The following is a 22,848-nucleotide window of genomic DNA, read 5'->3' as shown; positions in this document are numbered from 1 at the left end:
AGAATTAAATTTTGTTAACTTTGAACCTAAATCAATAGGTTCTTTCGTAAGATACAACATTTAATTTTGGGCATATTCTTCCTCAAATTCAATATTTTCGTTAACAAACGAAGTAAAAGTCATAGTAACTATTCCTAATATTTGTGCTTTTGCTTCTTTTTTATTACAGTTATCAATTTTAATAGTAATTTTAGACAATACTTTAATTAAAATTTATACAAGGTGGGCCTCGAAAACAGTCCACTAAGGTTTACAGATTAATGTAAAAATTTAAAAAAATGTTCGTCCTGTATACATTAAAATGTTTACTGTCCACTTGAAGAGATTGGCATGAAATTACATTAGTTATTCTTCACAATGTCCGAGAACACTGAACAATTGCTGCTCCATTATATGGAGGTAAACGGCGGATATTTTCAACAATTAATAATATATATCTACTAGGTAGGTACTATTTTTTTTTATTGCAATATCATTGAAGACCATTTTCAAAAGATACGGTCCAAGAATTTTTAAAAATTTTTAAATTCACAACCGTAAACTGGAATGATTTGATATTTTTGTCCTTAATATTTTCAAACATGCGCATAAATAGAAATATATTGGTATAAAAAATGATATTATTAAAAAAAAAATTAACTTCTTGCTATATATATTTTTTTTGAGATGATGAAGACAAGAAATTAACTTACCTTAAGAACCCCAGTCCATTTTGGCAACATAGCATTCCACCTGCCTAGTTGTAACCGCACTTCCGATGCCAATTCGTGCAAATTTTCTATTCCCCCTCCGATTCGCATTAATTTCGCATAAGTTTTTTCCAATAGCTGGAAATGCGGCATTTGAGCTTCTATTTCTTGAATTTCCTTTTCTACATCATAAATCATCGTTTGGAGGCTTTGTTGATTCAATATTGTCACATCGATATTGTTAAGTTCACTTAATTTTGAATCTTTTTCCTTTAAAAATTCATGTCCTTTTTGACTTAAATTTAGGAGGTTTTGTAACAAACTGAAAGTGGTGACAATCTTCTTTTTCCGCTCAACAGATTGACTGCAAACGTTTTTCCAGCGTTTCTCCACATTTTTCACGCCATTGCCTATATTCTCTGTGAGGAAATTAGCCTTAAGGTCACCGTCATCGCTTAGTAATAAATCACACAAATTTAACACTTCTGCGATGTTGTTGCTTTCTTTTTCGATTGCTCGTTTCAGTTCAGCATGCTCTGAAATATTCCTGTCGAAAGTTGCCTTTGAAGAGTCTTCAAACCTTATTGGACGGGCCAATTGCGACTCGATTGTTGTAAACCATGTTCTAATTTCCCGCAATCGTTCTTCTAATCTTAGGGTAGCGGAGAGGGTCTCACGAATTTTATTGGCGCGAGTGCGTGCAAAGCTTTCCAATTGTTCCCATCTAAAATACATATCAAAGGTTTTAATATATAGATGTAAAGATAGCATATTACAAAAAAGGTCTTAAAATGTAAAAGACAATAACGAAAAGAAGATGAGTATAATCCAAATAATATAAAACATACAGATTATTTACTGTTACAATTTCAGATAACTTATTTAAATTAATTAACGGTATGCTGCTACACGTTCGGCAATAAATAATAGTGTGGCTTATTTAATACTAAGAATCTTTCTAAGAACCTGTCATCTAGATGCAGGCAATAAAGCAGAAAGTAAAATAAACCACTGTAATAGAATATCTATTACGCTTTTTACAGTTCACAGATTTATAATAAACTTATTTTGAATATTACCCAATTAATAAAGGGTGATTAAAAATGCTTGTCGTGTGTTGTAAACAGTATATTTTTAATACATTTGCCATCTGCATATATTTGAACTTCAGTTAAAATATTATCTTCCGTTATTATCATGGAAATATTTTTCAATTATATGTCCCACTATTTTGTCTTATTCCCCAAAGAGAAAGTCATAGGCCAATGTGTGCTGACTATATAATAATGACCATTTTGGGTGAATTATAATAAATTTTTAATTTAAACTTATTTATTTAGTATAGGTTTATAATAATGAAAACATTTTTTTTTTACAATTTAGTTAGTATTTTAGACATTTTATAGTAGATTTGTGCATTGGAATATCTGTGTTACATATCTAAGAAAGTTTGTTAGGATTTATCACTATTTTTCATGTGACTGTCAGCGAGGCGATAATAGCGTAGTGTGCAAGAGAGAAGTGGGAAAAAAACGCACTTGAAAAACGAAAAAAGTAGAACCATAAAAAGGAAACTATCCAAGAACATATCCAAGGAAACTAATTAAAAGTAAAAGACAGAATAATAAACCACAGATGACAGTCATTAAAATTTCTACAACTAAGAAAAATTCAATTTATTTGCAATAAAAAAAACCAGATGAAAATATTGTCAATAACTCTACAATTAACTAATTTAATCAATGAACTTAAATACATATCTTATCACCTGTAAAAAAATCTGAAAACTTTTATTAAAAAAACATAAAACTCAAAACAAACCAAAAATTTTAATGTAAATAAAATCTGGCTAGTCTGAAAAATTCTCACTCAAAGAAAAATAAAGTAAATCTGAATCAAGTTATGAATAATCCTACTAACAATATAATCAATTTGACACCACAGACAATGAAGAATGTTAAAAATAAAGCTTGATCTCATACTGACAAAAGAAGAAGGAATTCCATTTCATATATATTAATTAATAAAATGATTTCATAACTATTATATAATATCAATAAACAAAAATGCTTTAAAACACATAGGATTAAGTTTTGAAATTGACTGATTCGCAACTGGATATTTAAGAAAATTCGATAATCAAATAGGAACACTTCGTATTTATATTTAAAATAATCGTATTTATAATTTACTTCGTAAATAACGAAATAAATTACGTTCGAGTATTCAGTTCAAGCCATTATAGATTGGGTCGTCAATAGTAATTATGGCAGGAATATGCTGATGAGAAAATCATCTTTTTCCCAAAAAGACAATGATCCGAAGTATTGCTCGAAATATTTACAAGCGTGGTTTTAAAAACTCTAAACAAATGGTTTCGAATAGCCACGACATCCATCTGATTATTTAAAACCTTTTCAACATAATAGACAGGAAAATTAGGATAACAGAGAAATAAATATAAATTATTTAATGCTCTAAATTTTGGTGAGATGATGTTTGAATGCTATTTAACTGCTCAATGTTCACAAATACTTAATTTCAAATTCATTGTATATTGCATATTAATAAAAAATATTAATTATAGAACTACAGACTTTCTTCCTTTACAACTTCTGTAGTTGTAATCCTCTCTTGAACACGATAGCGAAATATATTTAGGAAAAGTAAGTAAGTAAGTGATGTTTTGATGAAATGTAAAATAGCTTTTGTTAACAAATAAATAGAGATAATGCCTTCTGGTATGCTAGATAGAAAATAAAAGAAGAATTTTTGATTGATTTCGGCATAACCCCTAGTTAACCCCTTTCTTATACAAACAACAAAAATAAGAAAGAATCTTGCAACATTAAATAATATCAATAAAGGCTATAACTTTTGTAAATATTCTTACCTTGACTTTACTTCCTGCGTTTTAACCTCAAGAATCTGTTTAGCAGTGATATCAGCATACTCTTCTCCACACCTCTCTACCAATTCTTCTCCTACTTTTATCAACCACTCATATTCCCTTTTTTTCAGCAGCATGGCCGCGGGAAGCTCCACTTCCAGCCTCTTTAATACTTCTTTAGGATCTAACAAAATCAACTGTTCCATCTCTTTATCCAACTTTGTCTCCATCTCATCGACCCACGCAATAAACTTCAATTGTCTCTTTTCAAAGTTAGATTTTACCCCCAATCTTTCCTCCAATTGTTGACAATTTGTGACCAGTTGCAGCTCTAGATCCTTATATCTATGCCATAAAAGCCACATTTTCTGATTAAATACTTTTATGTCTGTTGGATTTAAACATTCTTTTAGTTGTTCCATAATCGTTTCAAGTTGGTTAAGGCCGGCAATGTGGGTTTTTAAGGTTTCTTTGGCGCGTTCAAACTGATCTAATTGATGTGATATGGAGGAACGAGACGAGATAGTGGGTGTTGAGTGGGAGTTGTTAACAAGGGTTTGAAGGTTATCAAACAACCGCTGGATTTTCTAAAAAAAAAATAAGAAAAATTAAACCTACAGAAGTTGTTTTGTTAAAGTACTGTCTGTAAAAGGCTAAGTTAATAGAATACAATAAGCTTAATTTCCTTAGATCGAAATATAATAATAGTATCATACTACGGTGGGATAAAGATTGTATATTGTTATTAGTTACTATATTATATTTTTAATATAAAAATTATCATAATAAATGCAGCGAAAGGAAAAAATTGTAAATTATCTATATATTTTTAAAATATTGCTATTATAGGAAATGCGGCCTATAATGCCAAATAAAATCCATAATACCATTATCTTATAGCGTTCTGACTTTACATAAAATAACAAATTTAGTGGTCGGTTAAAGAACAACAAAATAAAAATAAATTTTTTAATTGCATAATTTAGCAAATATTTTTTATTTGGAAGCCTGGAGAAAAAAGTTGCTTAGCATGTCAGTTAAAGTTAAATTTTCTGTTTTGCTACGCACTACCTGCTTTACTATCAAAAATTTATCATCTAAAATTATTTATGTCATAATTAATTAAGATATCTATAATAAAATAATCAAAATTAAGTTGTATTCATAATATGGGATACACGTTTAGTCATAATAGGGTATCCCGAAAAACTTTATTTTCGAAATAACAGATTTTGTAAATCTTAAAGAAATATCCAGCTTCTTATGTATAGAATAGAAGAGTATGTTAGGTTAAGAAGATTTATGCTGGATTTATATAACTTTTCTTAATGCATAGTCATAATATCATATTTTTCAAAGCAAGAAAATATTTAATTTTATAGAACTTAATAACTCAAAAAGGCAATAGAAATGAAAGGAGCAAATTATCAAAACAAAGTTATAAATTAGCACTATGAAGTTGTATAAAGTATAAACCCGGCATAACTCACTTTTTATTCATATTACTTGCAAAGCCTATACAATTATGAAACATCACATCTCTCCAATGTCAAAGAAGATAGCATTTTAAATATTAAAGAAATCAGTTTAAACCTTTTTTTGTTCTAATTTAGACTAAGTTCTTTTGAGATAAGTTCTAAAAAAAACACAATTTCTTCAATCATCTGAAAGTTTGGCTCTTGAACGCTTACCTTCTTTAGAATGTGTTAACGGGAGTGAAAAAATTGAGCCACCTCGTGGGATTATTTTTTACGACCTTCGACGAGGATTTTCAAGACAGGAATGTATTCTGTATCATTTGTTGTTCCAAAAAACATTGATGCTGTACAAGAACTACTAAAAAAAGATTGCCAGGTGACTTGAGATGGAAGCATCCCTGGAGATTAGTATACCGAGGATCAATACGATAATGTACGAACATTGTGCTCTGAAAAAACATTGCTCCTGTTAGATTCCGCATAACTTAACAAAAAGCTGCTCGTGTCAATTGGCGCAAAGAAATGCTCTTGAAATACATTTGCTAGGCATCAAAACCTGCATATCATCTACATAGGTGACCAATCTTGGATCAATGCGTATGAGCCCAAAACGAAACAACTATCCACTGTATGGGTACTCCCAGACGAGCAAAATTCAACAAAAGTGATTGCATAGAGCACATCGAAGCAAACGATTTCCTGTTTCTTCAGAATAACGGGACATGTGGCTACTGTGCCATTAGAACAACATAGAGTAGTGAATTCTGAAGGGTACACGAGCATTTATCTGTTAAATATGAAAAGTGGCAACAAAGGATTATCTGTATCATGGCAATACAAGCTGTCGCAAATCCGAAACAATTGCCTAGTTTACTGGCCAAAAGATTGAATTCGGACAGCCTTCGTACAGCCCTGATTTAGCACTAAATAACTTCTCTTTATTACCGCTTATCAAAAACAAATTGCGTGGTAAATGTTTTTTGATACCTGAAGAAGCCGTTAATACATTCAGCAACCATGTTTCAGAAGTACCTCAATCGGAATCGAAAAAATCGTTATAAAAATTAGTTCCAGCGCATGCAAAAGTGCATTTTGTATGTTCTTAAGTGGTCATCATGGACAAAACTTTAAAAACCAATAAAGCCATATTCAATAATAAATTACTGTTTTTTATTAGCCTCAAAAAAAATAACACACTCGTATCAACCATTGAGTAAAAATATATATTTTTATTTTCTAGCTCTATGAGTCATGGTCCAACCTGTTAATAGGAATGTGCGTATTTGATATTTAATTTCCCAGCTATACCTCAAAAACCTTTTAAAACTAATAAAAAATATACGGTTGGGTAAAATCTACACTTTTCCTTGTAAATATAATAAAAACGTACATTATAATGAGTATTTTATTTTCTAAAGAGTCTTCGATCTAATCAAATATTGCACTTAACTAAGTCAAGAACATTTTTCCTTGGCCCCTTTTATAATAAAATTAAATATATGAAAATTATAATATATCTAGTTATTAATAATAGTAATGAAAGATAACAATAGCCAAAAGACTTACCGATTCTTTTTCCTCGAATTCCATTACCAAACCATCAATTCGCTTTAAAAATGTCTTCCAGGTTTCCAGTCCAGCTTTCAAATTATCAATTCTTTGTCCCAAAGCCACCTGTTCCATTTTAATCGATGTGGCTAGCGCATCATCACAATATGGCACTAAGACGATTTGTTCCCGTTTTAAAGCTTCCAGACGGTTTAATCCTTCGGGAATTTTAGCCAACAAAACGTCAATTCTACTAATTAAATTAGAAAGTTTTCGCACTGGTAAATAGCGTAATGGTATTTTTTCACGTTCTTTTTCCATAGTTTTTAGCCACTGCAGAATTTCTGCTTGGTCAACCCGGTATTTTTCCCATAGGTTTAGACGCATTTCGATTTTCTCATGTCTTTCTATAATTTGCTCTAAGATTTCTTGATGACGTTTTCTCAACGAATCAAACTGCTCACTAGACTTTAGTATTCGCTCTTGATCGGTTAACAGATTTTCATGCATTTCCAAAAGATGTCGCTGTTGGTGTAAGCCATTCAAATCAACAGGGATTTTATCACCATGTAGAAACTGTTCCAAGTTCCCTAAATATTCTTCCCATAAGCGAATTGCCGCCATACTGTCTTCATTTTGAACCAGCTGCGTGCTCAGTCTGTGGTACTCCTTGAAAGTTTGTTTAAAAATATATTGCCACAGTTCCAAGATTTCTATAATAGAGATTTCAGTTTTTTCAGTAGTAATTTCCAGAGTTTCTTCCTGGATTTGTTGGATTTTATGTTCGGCAACAGAAAGGCTTAATAGGTGATCCCTGAGGATAGGGAGATGTTCTATAGATGGTTGTTGATCACTCATGACGCTCTGCAATAATAGTTATCATTAGAGAAGTGCTTGAGAGAGAAATAAAAAAAGATCATTTTTTAAATAGAGGTAGCGTAAAAAAAAGACTTGTAAATGTAAATTTCTTAAAAAATTATTACAGATCACAGAATGACTACAATAAAATACAACCGCGAAATTTTAAAGATATAATTAGGTTAATTTTTTGATAAAAGAACTAGTGTTTTTCAATCAGGATAATGTACAGGCATACAACCCTTGAAATGGAATTTTCTCGTTCCATTTTTTCCTGTTTGCTAACCACAAAAATCCTCTTGAAATAAATAAGTACAATATTAATTTTTTCAAATTGGCATCAATCAGTTAATAAAAATGATAATATGAATGAAAAATAATACAATAAAGCATCCATATGAAAAAAGACAGTTCATGGGGAAACGTTGTATTTTCAATCTGAAAGTAGCATCAGATAGTCAAGGAGAAATAGTGAAGATAAGATATTTATTTTAAAATCGGATTGAAAATAAATCAAGGTCAAAATAAAATTTTTGAAATTTAATTTTTTTCTGGATAAGACGAAACATGCTTGAATTTTTGCATTTTTGCATTTTCGTACCTGAGCTACGACTTTGTAGCAGCCTTTAGTTAGTAATCCCCAAAATACTCAGTAAACATAGATATATCTCATTAAGTTAACTGTATTACTTGCTTTTCAAAAGTCTAGAACTATTTTTTGTTTACCTTTTGCACGTTCTCCAAAAACTCTTTTGTCTCGGAAATTTTTTCCTCGTTTTTACATCTGGCGTCTGCGATGTCAGCTAACGTGGTGAGAGTCGCACGGACTTCCTGTAAACGATCACCAAGGGCATCGATTTCGCCGCCCAAAAGTGTCCTAGCGTCCAATCCCACTGCTTCTGCAATTTCTGTCACTAAACTTTGAAGCTCTTTCAGACGATTTTGATGGTCGTGGAGAGCTCCTTCGCAAACCTAAAGAAAAAATTATTATTTTTATTAACTCGTTTAAGAACATTGTACTATTAGCAAAAATAGGTCAAGTTAGTTTAATTATAGACGGCTATTTTAAATATACAGTAAAATCTATGTGAACGACCTCCACTATAAAGTGACCATTTGTGCGTCATATTAAGTCTAACGTCAGTTTGTAAGGAAGTATACTACAACGAAACATAAAATATGGAAAACAATAATGATAACCACTTCTTATCTAGTTCAAGTTCCAAACAGTATAAAACAAACAGAAAATAAATCTAAATGCAAAGAAATCAAATCAGAATTGGCGATAAAAAAAAACAAAAATTGAGGAAAATGTAAAATTTCCGTTTTACTGAAAAAATTTTTTGATTTAAGAATGAAAAATGATATCGTTCATGTGGCTGCCACGACTCGCCTTACTTCGATCAACCCTATTTTCAGTACTTTTTTTATTGTTTCGGCTTGAATCTCATCAATAGCAATTCCGATTTCTCGTTTTAAGTCTTCAATTGTCTCTAGATATCCTTAATGACTCTTCCCAAAAATAATCCAACGAGCTCAAATCGCAGCTTCGAGGTGTCCAAACGACTTCGGAATTGCGGCTGATTATTCCATTTTCCACAGACGGAGTCCAAAGATTCAACTGTACTTTCCGACACGTGTTTCTGGTTTTTGGCTTCTTCAGGGTAGGGCGAACAGAAAACCAAAGGTAAAAGTGAAGGAAAAAATATAAGAAATCACGGACAGGAGCAAACAACCAATTTTTGCAATCGGCTCTATTAACTTCCGTTTTGGAGAAAAAATACAGCATCCACACTAAGGAAGCATGAGCTGATACAAGTTTAACATGAGTTGGCAGATATCATTTTTACTTGTTCTGATTCTCGTCTTACGGAGTACCTCGATAAACCTATTCTTCTGGCATTTAACTCTCCGTGCAAGCTTTCATTTTTTAAGATTAATATAGTTTCTTAAAAGAGAAATCTACTGAAACAACTATTTTTTATTATTGTATTAATGCTCTAGATATGCTTTTAACTTAGACATATGCTTGCTTAGATGGGTATTAGAGATAATTTAATAAAAATGGTTTTAATCTTATATAAATGTCAGATGGAAAGATGTAAAAGTAACGGTGGATGTAAGAATGGAGTACGCTTATTCCAAAAATATTATTTAGTGATACAGAAATTGCTGAGAGTTTTATTATTGTTTCTATAAATTATTTTTTTAAACAACAGGGTCTAATGAAATATGCTGATGAAAGACTGTAGGAATTTTGCATAGAATTCTGCAATATATATTAATTTAGAACAACCAGTTGATTTTAAATATAGAAAACAACAATATATTATTTCTAACAAAAAAATTTAAGCTAACTAAGTTTCTACAAATTAAGGTGAGCAACAATGATTTATACCTAAGTTAAACACATAGACTTGTTATTTAACATAAGCCAGTTAATAAAAAAAACTTAATTTTCTTTATAATAGTCTTAGTAAATTTATAAAACATAGTTTTTTTAGGAAAAGAGTTGCTTATTGTGTAGGAACGGTTAATCAGAATAATTTAAAAATGGTCTTTATAGGAAGTTTTTAAAAATCTAAACGACTTACTTCAAGTACATTATAGCTACGCCCATCTATGAGAAAATAATACAAACCTTAGAAGATTAAACAAACTGTAATCCAATTTAACAATAAACATGGAGATTTATACCCACAAGTGGACACTCGCCCCTGAAGAATGTATACATCTATGCAAATATTGAGTTAAAAGTACGACAAACAAAATGGAAAAAATAAAGACTTATTAAATAAATACAAAAAACTAATACAATTTAAATTTGAGAAATAATACTAAAAAAGAAAATTTCTTCAATTATTATTCTTCACATCAATTAAACAATGTAGTTATTTCCTAATTTGTGATTTTTTATGACATGCATAAACTTACGTTTAAAAGAATATGGTGTAGGCTGGAACCGTACGAAGCTAGATATTTTTTCATAAACAGAGGACGACAGATACGTAAATGACCGTTGATCTATAGTGTTTTTAACTCTAGGATTAACCGACAATGTGTTGACCTTATTTCTAGTGCAATGTGCATGTTGTATGATTTGAATTCGTAATTTATTAAAGAAAAACTTATTTGCAATTTTTTCACAGGAAAATTGTCTATATCAAATATTTGAAATTCGTCAAAAAGTAATGTTGACAAATAATGCAATTTTTTAACATTACTTTAAAAATCCACATATTGTTATCCATATAGTGTTACGTAATTTGAAATAATGAAGAAAGATTATTACTATAAGTATTTTTTGATAGTAATATTATTCTGTTATTTTTTTATAAATATTAAAATAATATTAATAAAGAGATAAATAGATAATGGTAAAAATGTTTTGTAAGCCTAAAACAAGCCTTTGAAGTTTTTTTGGTCAATATTTCAGTACTATATTTGTAAATATTTAGATAAAGTATATTACATCTACACAATATACACAAATATTGTTGTGACTCAAATCCAAACAATACCAATTACAACAAAACTTTCTCCCATTAACCTTCACCCTTATTTCTAATTGGCCCTTGAATTCTAAATTTTAATTAAATCGGGTAAAATCGAATTATTCGATTAAATTCCCATGGCACGCATCAAGTTCGCGAAATTAAAAAAAAAAGTGTTAAATTTCCCCTTTTTGCGGAATTCTGTTACGTTACACCAGCATGCAAACATTTTAAACGGACTTTGACATAAAAATTATTTGGAAAATAAAATTAAGGAAATTGTACTTTTGTTTGCGTGTGTGTTTTCAACTTTTGGTTTATTACTAGATAAATATCGTGTAACTGGCAATAATTGTCTCATATCTGGAAAACTAAGTAAAGGCATACATATATTTTAAGAAGATACTACACATGTGTATGTGTGTAAAAAGTTAGGAAAATAATAATAATCGTTTTACTCTATACACATGTATATTAAAGTGAAACTAGTCTAAAAAGAACTGAAAATAACTTATAAAAAGTAAAAGTTTGGGGAAAAAGTTTACTATATGCAGGTGTTTTATGGGTAACTTTTTATGTTATTTTATAGGTTCATTGCGAATTTTGATTAGATCAGTGACATCAAACCTTTTAAAATATTACACAAACTTTTCTGATTAATTTGTGAAAAAAAGGTGTGCTGATGTATGAAAACAATAAATACATGACACTAATAGGGGGAACGCTAACAAAATTGTAGCCTCAGAACTGCCATCTGTACTGAAAAGGTTTTCTTTAAGAAATCAGAGATCACTATTTGGGCTGTAGTAATAAATGGCATGTTTAACAAACCCTATTTTTTCTACCTTGACAGTGAAATTTATTTAGATTTAAAGATAAATTAAACATTTAAAATATGCAAATTGTTTACTTTTCTACTATCATATATTTACTTGGTGTCCAAAAGTCAAAAATCAGATCTTCAGTAATTGAGAATGCAATGAGAATTATCTAATAATTTACACCCCTTTCGCAAGTTTATATAACGTATGATCGGAAACCAAGGCATTTCCACAAACCGCATCTAACACCAAGGACCTTGCAAGTAATTGGGTACATTAACCGTCATAACTATAGACTTAAATTAACTTATATACGGAGAAACTTAACTTATTTTTCCTTTATTTTGTTCTAGATTTCGAAATCAAGCAAACAAGAAATATGTTGTCCAAAAATTATATTATTATCTATGTCTCTTTTACATCAGACTTTATTGAGATTTAAAAAATATAGCTGTCTGTTATTCATTTTTAATTTTTATGCCAACGCATTATCAAAATTTCATCAAAATCATAAGCGAACCTCGTAAGAAAACATACGCCAATACTGTTGAAGGAAAGATAATTTTAACTTGTACTAAATTTAAATTTGAATGAAATAGAAAAATTGGCATCACTTAAGCAAGAATATTAAAAATAGTGTAAAACTGACTACTTTTTGCCACTCTATCTATTTTTATACTTATGTTTAACCTATAACCATGAGAAACAAATGGAATTTAAAACAATGTAGGAAATCGATGTATTGAGTAAGAAAATTCCACTCAGGACTATTCTACTATATATCTCTTTTTTTTAATTGGTAAAAGCCTTATTTCGCTATATATCGACAGATAAAAACCGACCTTTCTGCACGTTTAACATATGAAACATTAAGTCCTTTACCTTTTGAGGTTTTAATTATTTTAGAACCGCTGAAAATCCATTAAATACTTACGTATAGTGTTAAAAATTATTTAAAAAAAAAATAAAGAAAAGCATTACCAAAAGATGTTATAAAAAAATATAAATATTTGAATGTTTTGACTTACCTTTATTTGTTCCACAGCCTCTGCAGGAGGTATATCTTCAACTCCCTCCATAGGATTATCAATCCATTCTTTCACCAGGTCGCTCGCTTCTTTATACCTTTTCCAGAGATCGACAGCTTTTTGATATTTCGCGCATAAGTCTTTCAAGTTACTGCATGTGGTATTGTAAGCGGTAACGGCCTCTTCTACGGCTGCTTCTACTTTGGATGTGACCTCGGGAGAACAACTATCCGCCAAAGGTTTGGCTGCCTCCTTTAGTTCGATCACCAAGTTTTCTCGTGAAACTAAGTCACCGGATAAGTTCTGGAAAACGAAAACATTGTATAACATGAAATAATCTTTTTAAAGATTTTTTTATTTGTGACTAATTGTCTTGGCGTCTTGATATCGGAATTAAGTTAGAACTAAATTAAGTGTTTAATACATATAACACTTTGAAAAGTTTTTTCTCCTATTAATATAAAAAGGAGCTAAAACGAGGTGCAAATTGCCTCGTCTATTTAAGAGAAAATCACCAGGGTTCCAATAAAATGTAGTTTTTGAATTAATGTTAAAGTAATAGTAGAGATTTAACGCGGAGAACCGACGTTAAAGAAGGCGATCTCATCTCATTTTTTTTTGATAAAATACCTCTGAAATTGAAAATACTAAAAAACTGCATGTTCGCAATTGAGGTTCTGGGACTCTCCCCTGGAGAATTACCTCTGGGAGCTCATAACATTTCCCATTCTGCATTATGTGACCTAAGTACTGAAGCTTCCTAGTTTTGATCTTCTTTTGATCTCCATATCTTTATTTATTTTCTTGAGCACTCTAACATTTGTGACATAGGCTGCCAAAGGTATTTTACGTATTTATACAGTGCGGATCTTAATTGTTCCCACCCTCTCTTATCTTTTAGATGCGTTTTTATAAAAATTTCAAATTTGGCACACATCATTAGCAACCTAAATACTACTTTTTGGTCCATAGATCATTTTGCAAAACTTCAAAATGGCGGCGGGACGCCATTTACTTAAACATGTTGGAAAATGCAGTAGGACCACTGATCCTTAAGATTATACGACATTCCTCATGAATTTGAGTTGGAAACAGTTTTTTAACAAGATGGGGCATTGCCTCACTTTAGCAGAGAATATTTGACTAATACTTAACCTAATTGGTGGACTGGTCGTGGAGGGCCTACCGAGTGGCCAGCCAGGTCGCCCGATCTTAAACCTCTGGACTTTTTTTATGGGGCTACTTAACACAAAAAGTCTACGTCACCCAACCAGAATCTATCTTCGACCTACGTCAAAGAATAATTGATGCATATCGCAATATTGATGTTGCCACTTTCCAAAATGTTATTCGAATAGTTTATTTTACTGTCTTGAAGTTAATGGTGCACTTTCAACATCTTTTGTAGCGAAATAGTTACATTTCTGTGTTACCTAAAGTTTAAATATTTAAATGGAAAATAGAAATGCGAAAAAATGCTGCCATTTTGCTATGGGTAGAAGTAATGACTTAATATTCTAGGACCATAAAGCATTCAGTGGGAGCTTTCAAACGATGTATCTATAGCACGACCCCTCTTTCTATTTAATTTTATTTTTTAAAATGGCGGCAAGACCAAAAAGTAGTATTTAGGTTGTAATGATGTATGCCAAATTTCATTTTTTTTATATAAACGCATTCAAAAGATAAGATGAGGAGGACAATTCATATAGGAAGGCAAGAAGTTCAAATATTCTTAGTGAGGTTCAAATTTTCAGAGTAGATCTTCTCTTCAAGAGAGTGAAAATTTTTTTAATGGAACTTAAATCAGGTCATCGGATAGGCCAAGAAATTAATTAATAATCTAAGGAATTTTTCCGTGTGAGTCAGATTCAGGAATAACCACTTCAAATAAAATTTCCACAACAACATTTGACTTCCTGGGACTTACACACTGTCTGTGGGGTACATCTTCCCTTAAAGTCATGATTTTTTTCATTGGCGTTTAAATCTGGTCTGTGGACAGACAAGGAATTAAGTCTTAGTAGCTGAAAACATTTAGTTAGTACATTAAGAAAAGAGAGTCAAATCAGAGTGAATGTTCTCTTCAAGAAAAAGATAATTTTCTTACTGGGGCTTAATCATGTTAACAGGTAGGCTAAGAAACTAATTAATCTAAGGAATTTTTAAATGGAAGTTAGATCTGGCTGCCTAATGATACAGCCACATTTTAAATGGCATAAAGCAACACTTGGAATAACAGCGAAGCATTCTTATCTTTGCTGTTAGATTAAGGTCGTGGCTAAAATTTGACTTTTTGAAAAACGCTGGGATTTTTCAATCCGGCATTTAATTTCACGAGAATGGTCCCAATCTTCGTTTGTTGTACGAGTATGAAACAACTATCGATTTTCTGGTTTCTGATAATAAATTGGCATAATACATTGGTTCCTTTTCGGATTATTATGAATTTGGTCTTATATATATGCTCAGCGTTGGACCGTATTTTTCACTAGTATCTTTGACTCTTGTCAAGAGTTCTTGTAGTCTTTTAATATTGTCAAAAAATACTACAGTATCGTCTTTGAGGTTTCAGAGATGGTTAAAATACTTTTAATAGACTCTCTATTTTTCTTTAATAAAAGAATAAGTCGGAAGACGGGACACGTTTAAATAAATCTCGGTGTCTAGCATAAGGTATTCTCCAAAGATTTAAAATAATGTCAATTTTCTTTATTATATTTTCTCTAAAAACCCTGGTGTTTTCCAACTTGTATAACTAATAAACTAAGAAAGTATGAATTTAATAGGCCGATAGTAAAAAAAGGGTCAATTTACGATACTTTTGTCACGTTTGGCCTCTACCTTAAAAATGTGATGATTTAAATATTTTATGCTTATCTAATTTTGACCTTGAGATGATTATTTGCGTTGAACATTCTTCATTATTTATTTTTTTTTATTTTTCTATTTCACTATTCTGTATTTTATATTTGTATTAGCCTTGAGGACATCTGCACAACAAAAATGTGAATTTTTAAACTTTTTAATAAAATACATATTATATTTAATTATGCCATGATTACGTGATTCATGGGAATACTGGTAATAATTATTATCTTGCAACATCTGGATTATTGTTAATGGCGTATAACCGTTAACATTTTTAAATAATGATGTATGCTCGAGATACTATTGAACCTCAAAGTAAAAGCCAATTAAGTATTTTAATATGCTTTGGTAACTATGCATAATTAGTTCTGTTTTTAATAAGCCGTGTACACCATCATCAACATTATCAATGTTTATTAAAGCAGAATAATTAACCGCTGATAGTCTGAACGATAATCCCTAGTTTTGTTTGCTTAACATAAAAATAACAATGTCGTCAGCATTAAGAAATACTACACGGAACTCTTTTATCCGTTATTAATCTATAAGTACCTGCATCATAAAACTTTTGGAATTGCGAACCCTAGTGTTATGCCTCTTAGGTAAAACAATTACCAAATAAATATTTTAAAAGTATGATAATTATATGAAAATCCCATTTAAATTCTATTTGTCACTCAATAAAACAATAAGATAATAGATAAGCCTACCTAAAAGTTGTGATGCTCTTTTAAAATTTGCAGTCTTATTGCAGTTGAATTAAGGCTTAAAAAAATTATTTCACCAAGGAAACTTCAAGTGGTTTATGATGTTATAATCGTCAAACCGAAAGTGACCACAACTTTTGATTTTATAATGAGCCAACCTCTTGTAAAGGTTATGTTCATTTAATAGAAAATTATATTTAAGTACAATGAAGACACATTTGTCAAAGAATATTTCTTAATTTAACATTTAATTTGGCGTCCTATCATTTTATTAAAATTATAAATTTTTATTTAACGAGTCGTAGAAATACAGGTTGAATGACTTGGGTAATTCTTTTGTTCATAAAATTCATATTTTGGAGATTACTCAATTTTTTAAAATAGAACTAAGATGGAAAAGTAGCAGTTTTTGCGACTCATTTGATACTATACACTTAACACTTTAAGTGAAGCTATTAATTTAAAAAAAAAATTGCTGCTTTTAAATCACTTTTTATTTAAATTTTAGTAAAATTCAATATCAAAATAAATTATTTATTATGTTTTAGTAATCAGACTTTATTCTGTAAATTTGATTTTTAAAAGTTGACATATGGGACGTCGTTGTACTCAGAATTGTCATTTTCTATCTAAAAAACATAAAATATACTAGGAGGGTTACTTAGGGTTGTCATTTCCAGTAAAATCAACAATGCTCAAAATCTTCTGTTATTTACCTTTTTATTTTGTATTTTAAAAAATAAAAAAGATCCAGGGGCGACTCATCTTTGAAAATTACCGGGTAAAACGAAAAAAATGATTTTGAAAAATGTAAAAACTATACTGTTCGAATAACGTTTTCAAAAATTATTTAGTAATTTTATAATAACTAAAGAGAAAAAATGTGTTTTTCAAAAGCAGTTTTTACACTTTCGGTACATGTAAGAACACGTCCACACAATTTAACAATAACAACAATATTATTTAAAAACAACATCACATTTCTCAACATCGTTAGTACGTAACACCATTCATTGATCATGTCAAAATTTAAAAAAATCGCGTTTATGTACGAAGTTTAAGCTGAGAAGATACATTCTGGTTAATTTAAAAATTGCAATTATTGATTAGTTTAATGCAAGCGGATACACACTTTATTAATTAAATATTCATGAATATTTATATCATATTTGGAAATATTTTTTAAAGTAAAAAACTTTTAACTTTAAACACGCCTCTTCATGCACTGATAACACGTTTGAAATAAAGATCCTTTTGTGCTTTTCAGATAATTATTTGTGATTCTATAACCGGAATAATACCGAGCCCGTATTTATGTGATACTGTCAGTTTTAATATTACTGAAAAAATTGTTCGTTAAGCCTTACAACAGCTAAATAACTATGTTTATCCAGCTGCAAAAAATTTAAATTTTTTTTTATAATTAGTTTTAAAATAAATAAAACTAGATAATTTTTTTTATTAAAAAACGTTCTTTACCAAGAAATTATAACGTATTAAACAATAAGGATAAAATGGTTCTTAAACATCTTAATAGGTAGGTATGAAAGAAAATTTTATTATAGATTCCAACAGCTTAAATATATATTATGGCACCAAAAGCCGTTACTACAATTATATGATATAAAAGTACGTACCAAAAAGACAATTACATTATTTCAAATCTTATCACGTCCCACAACATAAATATAAATCAAACTATTAAAAACATGTAGCGGTAGTCGAATAGTTATTTATAGGAACAAACCTTCCGGCACCGAACGCAAATTTAAACTGATTTTGATTTTCGTAATTCCGTTTTCGCATTGTAATTTTAAACATTCTGCTTCGTTTGTGGAAGTAATGCGCGCTTTTCAGCGCTGTTTGCTTATTTTAAAAACAGGATTTATTTTGAGTTTATTTATTTTGTATGCTTGGGTTATTTACTCTTCGCGAATTCTTTAAGTAACTTAGGGTTAAACGAAATTTAGAAAAATTACAATTTTTGAAGGAAATAATTAATTTTTATGTAAATAATTTCTTTCGAGTAAGGCTATCTGGACCCTAAGGACACACATAAAAAGACAAACATTTCTATGTATCACAGTTCAATCCTGATTACACAAATCTTATATAATTAGACCTGCATATCTAATAATTATTTTTAGTACTTTTCAGAAGACTGCGATTTTTCCGTAATTTTTTTTTAAATGTGCATGTGCTACACTTGTTGATTAACAGCAATTTTTTTAATGATAATTAAAAGCCTCTAAAAAAATTGATATATTATTCATTTCATATCAATCACTCTTATCTAGAAGAGAACTTCTAATTTGTTCAAAAGTCTCGAATTTATATTTAGATCAAAAATAGTTTACACGTGTCTCCCCGCAAGGCACCCTAAGACATAATAAGAAGAAGTACCTTATTAACAGCTTTTGAAAATCACATCTTTAAAAAAACAGCAACCTTAAGACGTGCTTACTAAAGATAGATAACGGATACTAAAACAGTTCATCGTTAAAATGGTCAAGTTTATCGTTAAAACAAGCAAGAAGTAAAAGAAAAAACAAAACGCCAAAATAATTGACCAGATCCAGGCCGTTTTGTTCCTTGTTTATTTTTTTTCTTACTTTTTGTTTGTTTGGGTTGTTGTACAGATGAATAATACTATGTTAACCATAGAATGTTTTAGTATTCGTAGGGTGATTTGCGGAAGCTATTGATCAGGTACTTCTTTTTATTACGAATGTTAATTTAAAAAGAGGGTTGTAATTTTTGATTACTTTCATTTATAACTGATGATGCCTTTGGGGGGAAACAAGTGTAACCTATTTTCAATCTAAATTCAAGACTTTCGACCAAACTTGTAGTATTTTTGTAGTAAGCTCTTTAAAAATAAATTGACGATTATTTTTCATTTTTATTTAGTCAAAAAAAAAAGTTGTCGTAAAAAAGTATTTTTTCTTTAACTCTGCTGTGTTAAATAACGTCAAAGAATAATAAATAATAATCTCTATCATCCATTTTTTTATTTAAAAAGGATATTTAAGAATTTTTTTTTGATTTTAGTTTTTTCAATTAATACTTTTGTTTGTTTTTCAAGTTCTAAGCCAGTTTTTTTTTTCAGAAGGCCTGAATAATATTTTTTTTAAATGTTTGTCAACATCTCCTTAAAAGCTCTAAATTCAACAAAAAAATAATAAATAATTTTAGTCAAAACTGAAATTCATATTCCAAAAATTTGTAAAAATATATTTAATATCCCAATTGCAGATTCATAGAATTTATCAGCCATGAACATTACGAAAATGTAATCCTTTATGGGACATATTCCAGGAATGTTTATTAAATTAACAAATAATAACCCACAATAAAAAATAGATAAATCGCAGAGCAAATACATAATTAGTTAATAAACAATATGATTTTTTGACTAAGTGCATTATTTGGTTTATTAAATCTGATCGAGTCTTCTAATTTAAAAAATCATCAAACGTGTCTGGCAAAAAACACATTGGCTGATTTCTGTAACATTTTCAATTAATTATTTTTTATTATAAATCTTAAATAGATATAATTAAATAAATAAATATAATAAACAGTATTTCTAATTCCAATGAATTTATAATAGATGTATCTTTTCCATAATAAATATAAAGTAATCTCAAAATTGTAGTTTGTTAAATATCTCAAAAACGGTTATTTAATGTAGTACCCCAATTTTTACCTTCGCTCCCAAATAAATACCTTTTATTTTGAAGTAATATTTGCAAGACTTAATCATAATTTAAAGTATTAATTATTTATTATTTTGGCCAAAAAATGGTCACTTCCTGAATAATTTATCTTTTCTTCTAGGGTCATAAAGATAAATTTTCGTTCTTAAATACTTAAGTAGGTAAATAATCTCCAAGGGTCATAAATTGACATTATTATATAATACTGTGGGTTATCTTAAAATATTTAGTAGTACTTTTATATAAAATATTTTGTATTTTTACAGAAGTAGTAGATTTTTTAAACTTATTACAATTTGAAAGAAATCGTTGTTCCATATATATATTTTATAACAACGCATATTTCACAAATCTACACATTTGGCTAAATTTTAGCAAAGTTATATAAATAGATCCTTATGAACCTTTTATAAAGGACAAATTGAACTTGAATTGAATCAAAATAAAAAAAATTGACGTTCAGAAATGGTTAAGAAAAATATTAATTTGTCATTGCGAACTTTCTATACATTAACCGATTCTGTATATCCTAATCTCCTAATGGTATACCTAATAAAGCTCTTATTCCCATAAAAAGTTCTAAAAACTTAATAAAGTATTAAATTTAATAAATTTTAGACTTACCTCGAGTCTTTCGGTAGCTTTCCTCAATCTTTCATAGTCGACGGTGCCTTGAACAGTCAATATCTCAATCATAAAGTCAGCTTCGTGAACGCTCTGCTGGACAAGCTCTAACTGCCTCTCAAAACGTTGCCAAAGGGTCAAACGACCTCTTAATAGAGCCAATATTTGGCCACACTCTTTTTCTAAGGCAGTATGGTCGTCTTGCAGTTGCGAAATCTCTTTTTCTAGTTGTAGCGGTGAAATTGTGACCCGTAGACTGAAAAAATAGTAATAGACGCTTGTTTAGTCTGCTCTGACATTTTTTGGACATTACTAAAATAAAAGTTATGCTAAAAACGTATAATACGCACAACAATAACATAATCAAGGACGATATCGTTTACTCAATCGAATAAAAAACTACTCAGTTGATACAAAACAGCTATCTTTACAAGCAATGTTGGAGTAGACTTTTTTGATGAAGAGCTTACTTTTTTTATACGGAACTAAGAATAAAGATTTTTATAAAGCCTTTGGCAGTATCGGGATATTTGCCATGCGTTAAAAAACTATTAAAGTGATTTGTGTGAGTAAATGGAAATTAATAAAATCGTTATTTCAACAATTATTGCGGGTACTTTCCATAAGAACTTGAAAAAGACTTTAAAGATATTTTTTCTTATTCGAGACACCTCAATTTGAAAAGTCCATTTGTTATATCTCTTTTTCCAAAAGACGTTAGACAAAACAGCAATTATTTTTTGTTTTATGCAAAGAAATATATCCAGAAAATGCGTATACTCGAATTTAATAAAAGAGATTCACGAAACTTACCCCATTGGGACTGTATGCAGCAACTGTCGTGCCCCCATCAAATCCTGCCATAATGTCACTAGTTCCTCTCCTACCTCGAAACACTCTCCCACGGCTCTTTCCACCGCATCGCTACCCATTCCCTCGACTCCTTTAATTTCTTCCAATTTCTTTCCTAAATCCACGTGTTTCCTCCTCACTCTCAACAATTTTTCTTGAATACTTTGGAGCCTTTCATGAACCAAAAGTCCACCATGCAGTTCCTCCATTATTTGCCCCTCCAAATGGTTAGATAGTGTGAGTAAATTCGCTAACTGATCAGATTCGCTGACGGATAAGATGAGTCCAAGTTTACCCAACTCATTTTGTAAGGTTCCTATCCGTTGAGACATGATTTGGAGTCGATTAAGATACAAACTTAATTCCTCCTCGGTTTTTATAACACCCCTAAGGTCATCGACTTCTAGTTTCAGTTCGTGGAGGTCTCGTTCTAGTAGAGCGAGTTTATCATTATTTGACACATCGCTCGAGGAAATATCATCGATTAACGCAGCATGAATCTGCTCAATGCGTTGTGTGGTTTTTAGCCAGTCCTGTTGAAGCTGCGTATGGAATTGCCGTTGTAGCATTTCGTCGCATATAGGTACGATTTTAAGAGAGTTTTCGAGTAATTTTGTTGACTTTAGACGAGCTTGGTTGTGTACTTCGTGCTTGGCTTTGAGTTCCTGAAATAATGATTTGGTGTCAAATTTCTTATTTTCATTTTTATGTAATAACAAAAATTTGTATTTATTTTTTAGACTTTGAAAGTCAATTGATCTAAGGTAAACATTTTGATATTACTCGTGATATCTCCAGGTCCAAAAGTGCAGTTCAGCATTTATTTAAAATTATTATATATAGTAAGTTGTAAATAAGCATGCTTTTAGATACAATCAAATTAAAATGTATTTAGCTCAACTAAATAAATGGTATAGATATTTTAATAGATGTTAACTTGGGCTATGAATACCAACTAAAGGTCCTAGCTCGAAAATTGTCTTTAAAACAAAGGTTAGGTGATGGACATCTTTGATTAAACTAGCATTAAAACATTTTTAAATTAAAGTTACATACTTCCTAATGTTAATAGTGCCGATCTATTTTCACATACGCTCCATGCGGTTACTGGCTAATTAATTACGTTAAATTTATCAACCACATGGCGCTTTAATTCAATTCCCTCTTATCATTTATGTAAAAACAGGTTTTACACTATAAAAGTCAGTTGCCGAATGATCAAAGCCCAATATTTCGGTTACCTGTAGTCAAATTAATATATTAAATATA

General features: G+C 30.1%; 1 protein-coding gene across 6 annotated transcripts in view; it reads right to left on the bottom strand.

Annotated features, from left to right (window-relative positions):
• The window catches only part of LOC126741159 (muscle-specific protein 300 kDa-like), a 221,094-nt gene that overhangs the window by 9,954 nt on the left and 188,292 nt on the right, over positions 1-22,848 (bottom strand). For all 6 annotated transcript variants that reach the window (XM_050447499.1, XM_050447501.1, XM_050447503.1 and 3 more), the window contains 7 exons: positions 21,541-22,244; positions 20,728-20,983; positions 12,807-13,109; positions 8,190-8,435; positions 6,624-7,469; positions 3,583-4,166; positions 693-1,413 (listed from right to left, as the gene is read on the bottom strand). In XM_050447499.1, coding sequence (XP_050303456.1) covers positions 693-1,413; positions 3,583-4,166; positions 6,624-7,469; positions 8,190-8,435; positions 12,807-13,109; positions 20,728-20,983; positions 21,541-22,244 — 3,660 coding nt within the window. The remainder of the gene's footprint in view (positions 1-692; positions 1,414-3,582; positions 4,167-6,623; positions 7,470-8,189; positions 8,436-12,806; positions 13,110-20,727; positions 20,984-21,540; positions 22,245-22,848) is intronic.

Source organism: Anthonomus grandis, chromosome 10, assembly GCF_022605725.1.
Source record: "Anthonomus grandis grandis chromosome 10, icAntGran1.3, whole genome shotgun sequence".
Lineage (NCBI taxonomy): Eukaryota > Metazoa > Arthropoda > Insecta > Coleoptera > Curculionidae > Anthonomus > Anthonomus grandis.
Note: the sequence above shows the minus strand (reverse complement) of the source record. Positions and strands in the feature narration are given on the sequence as shown.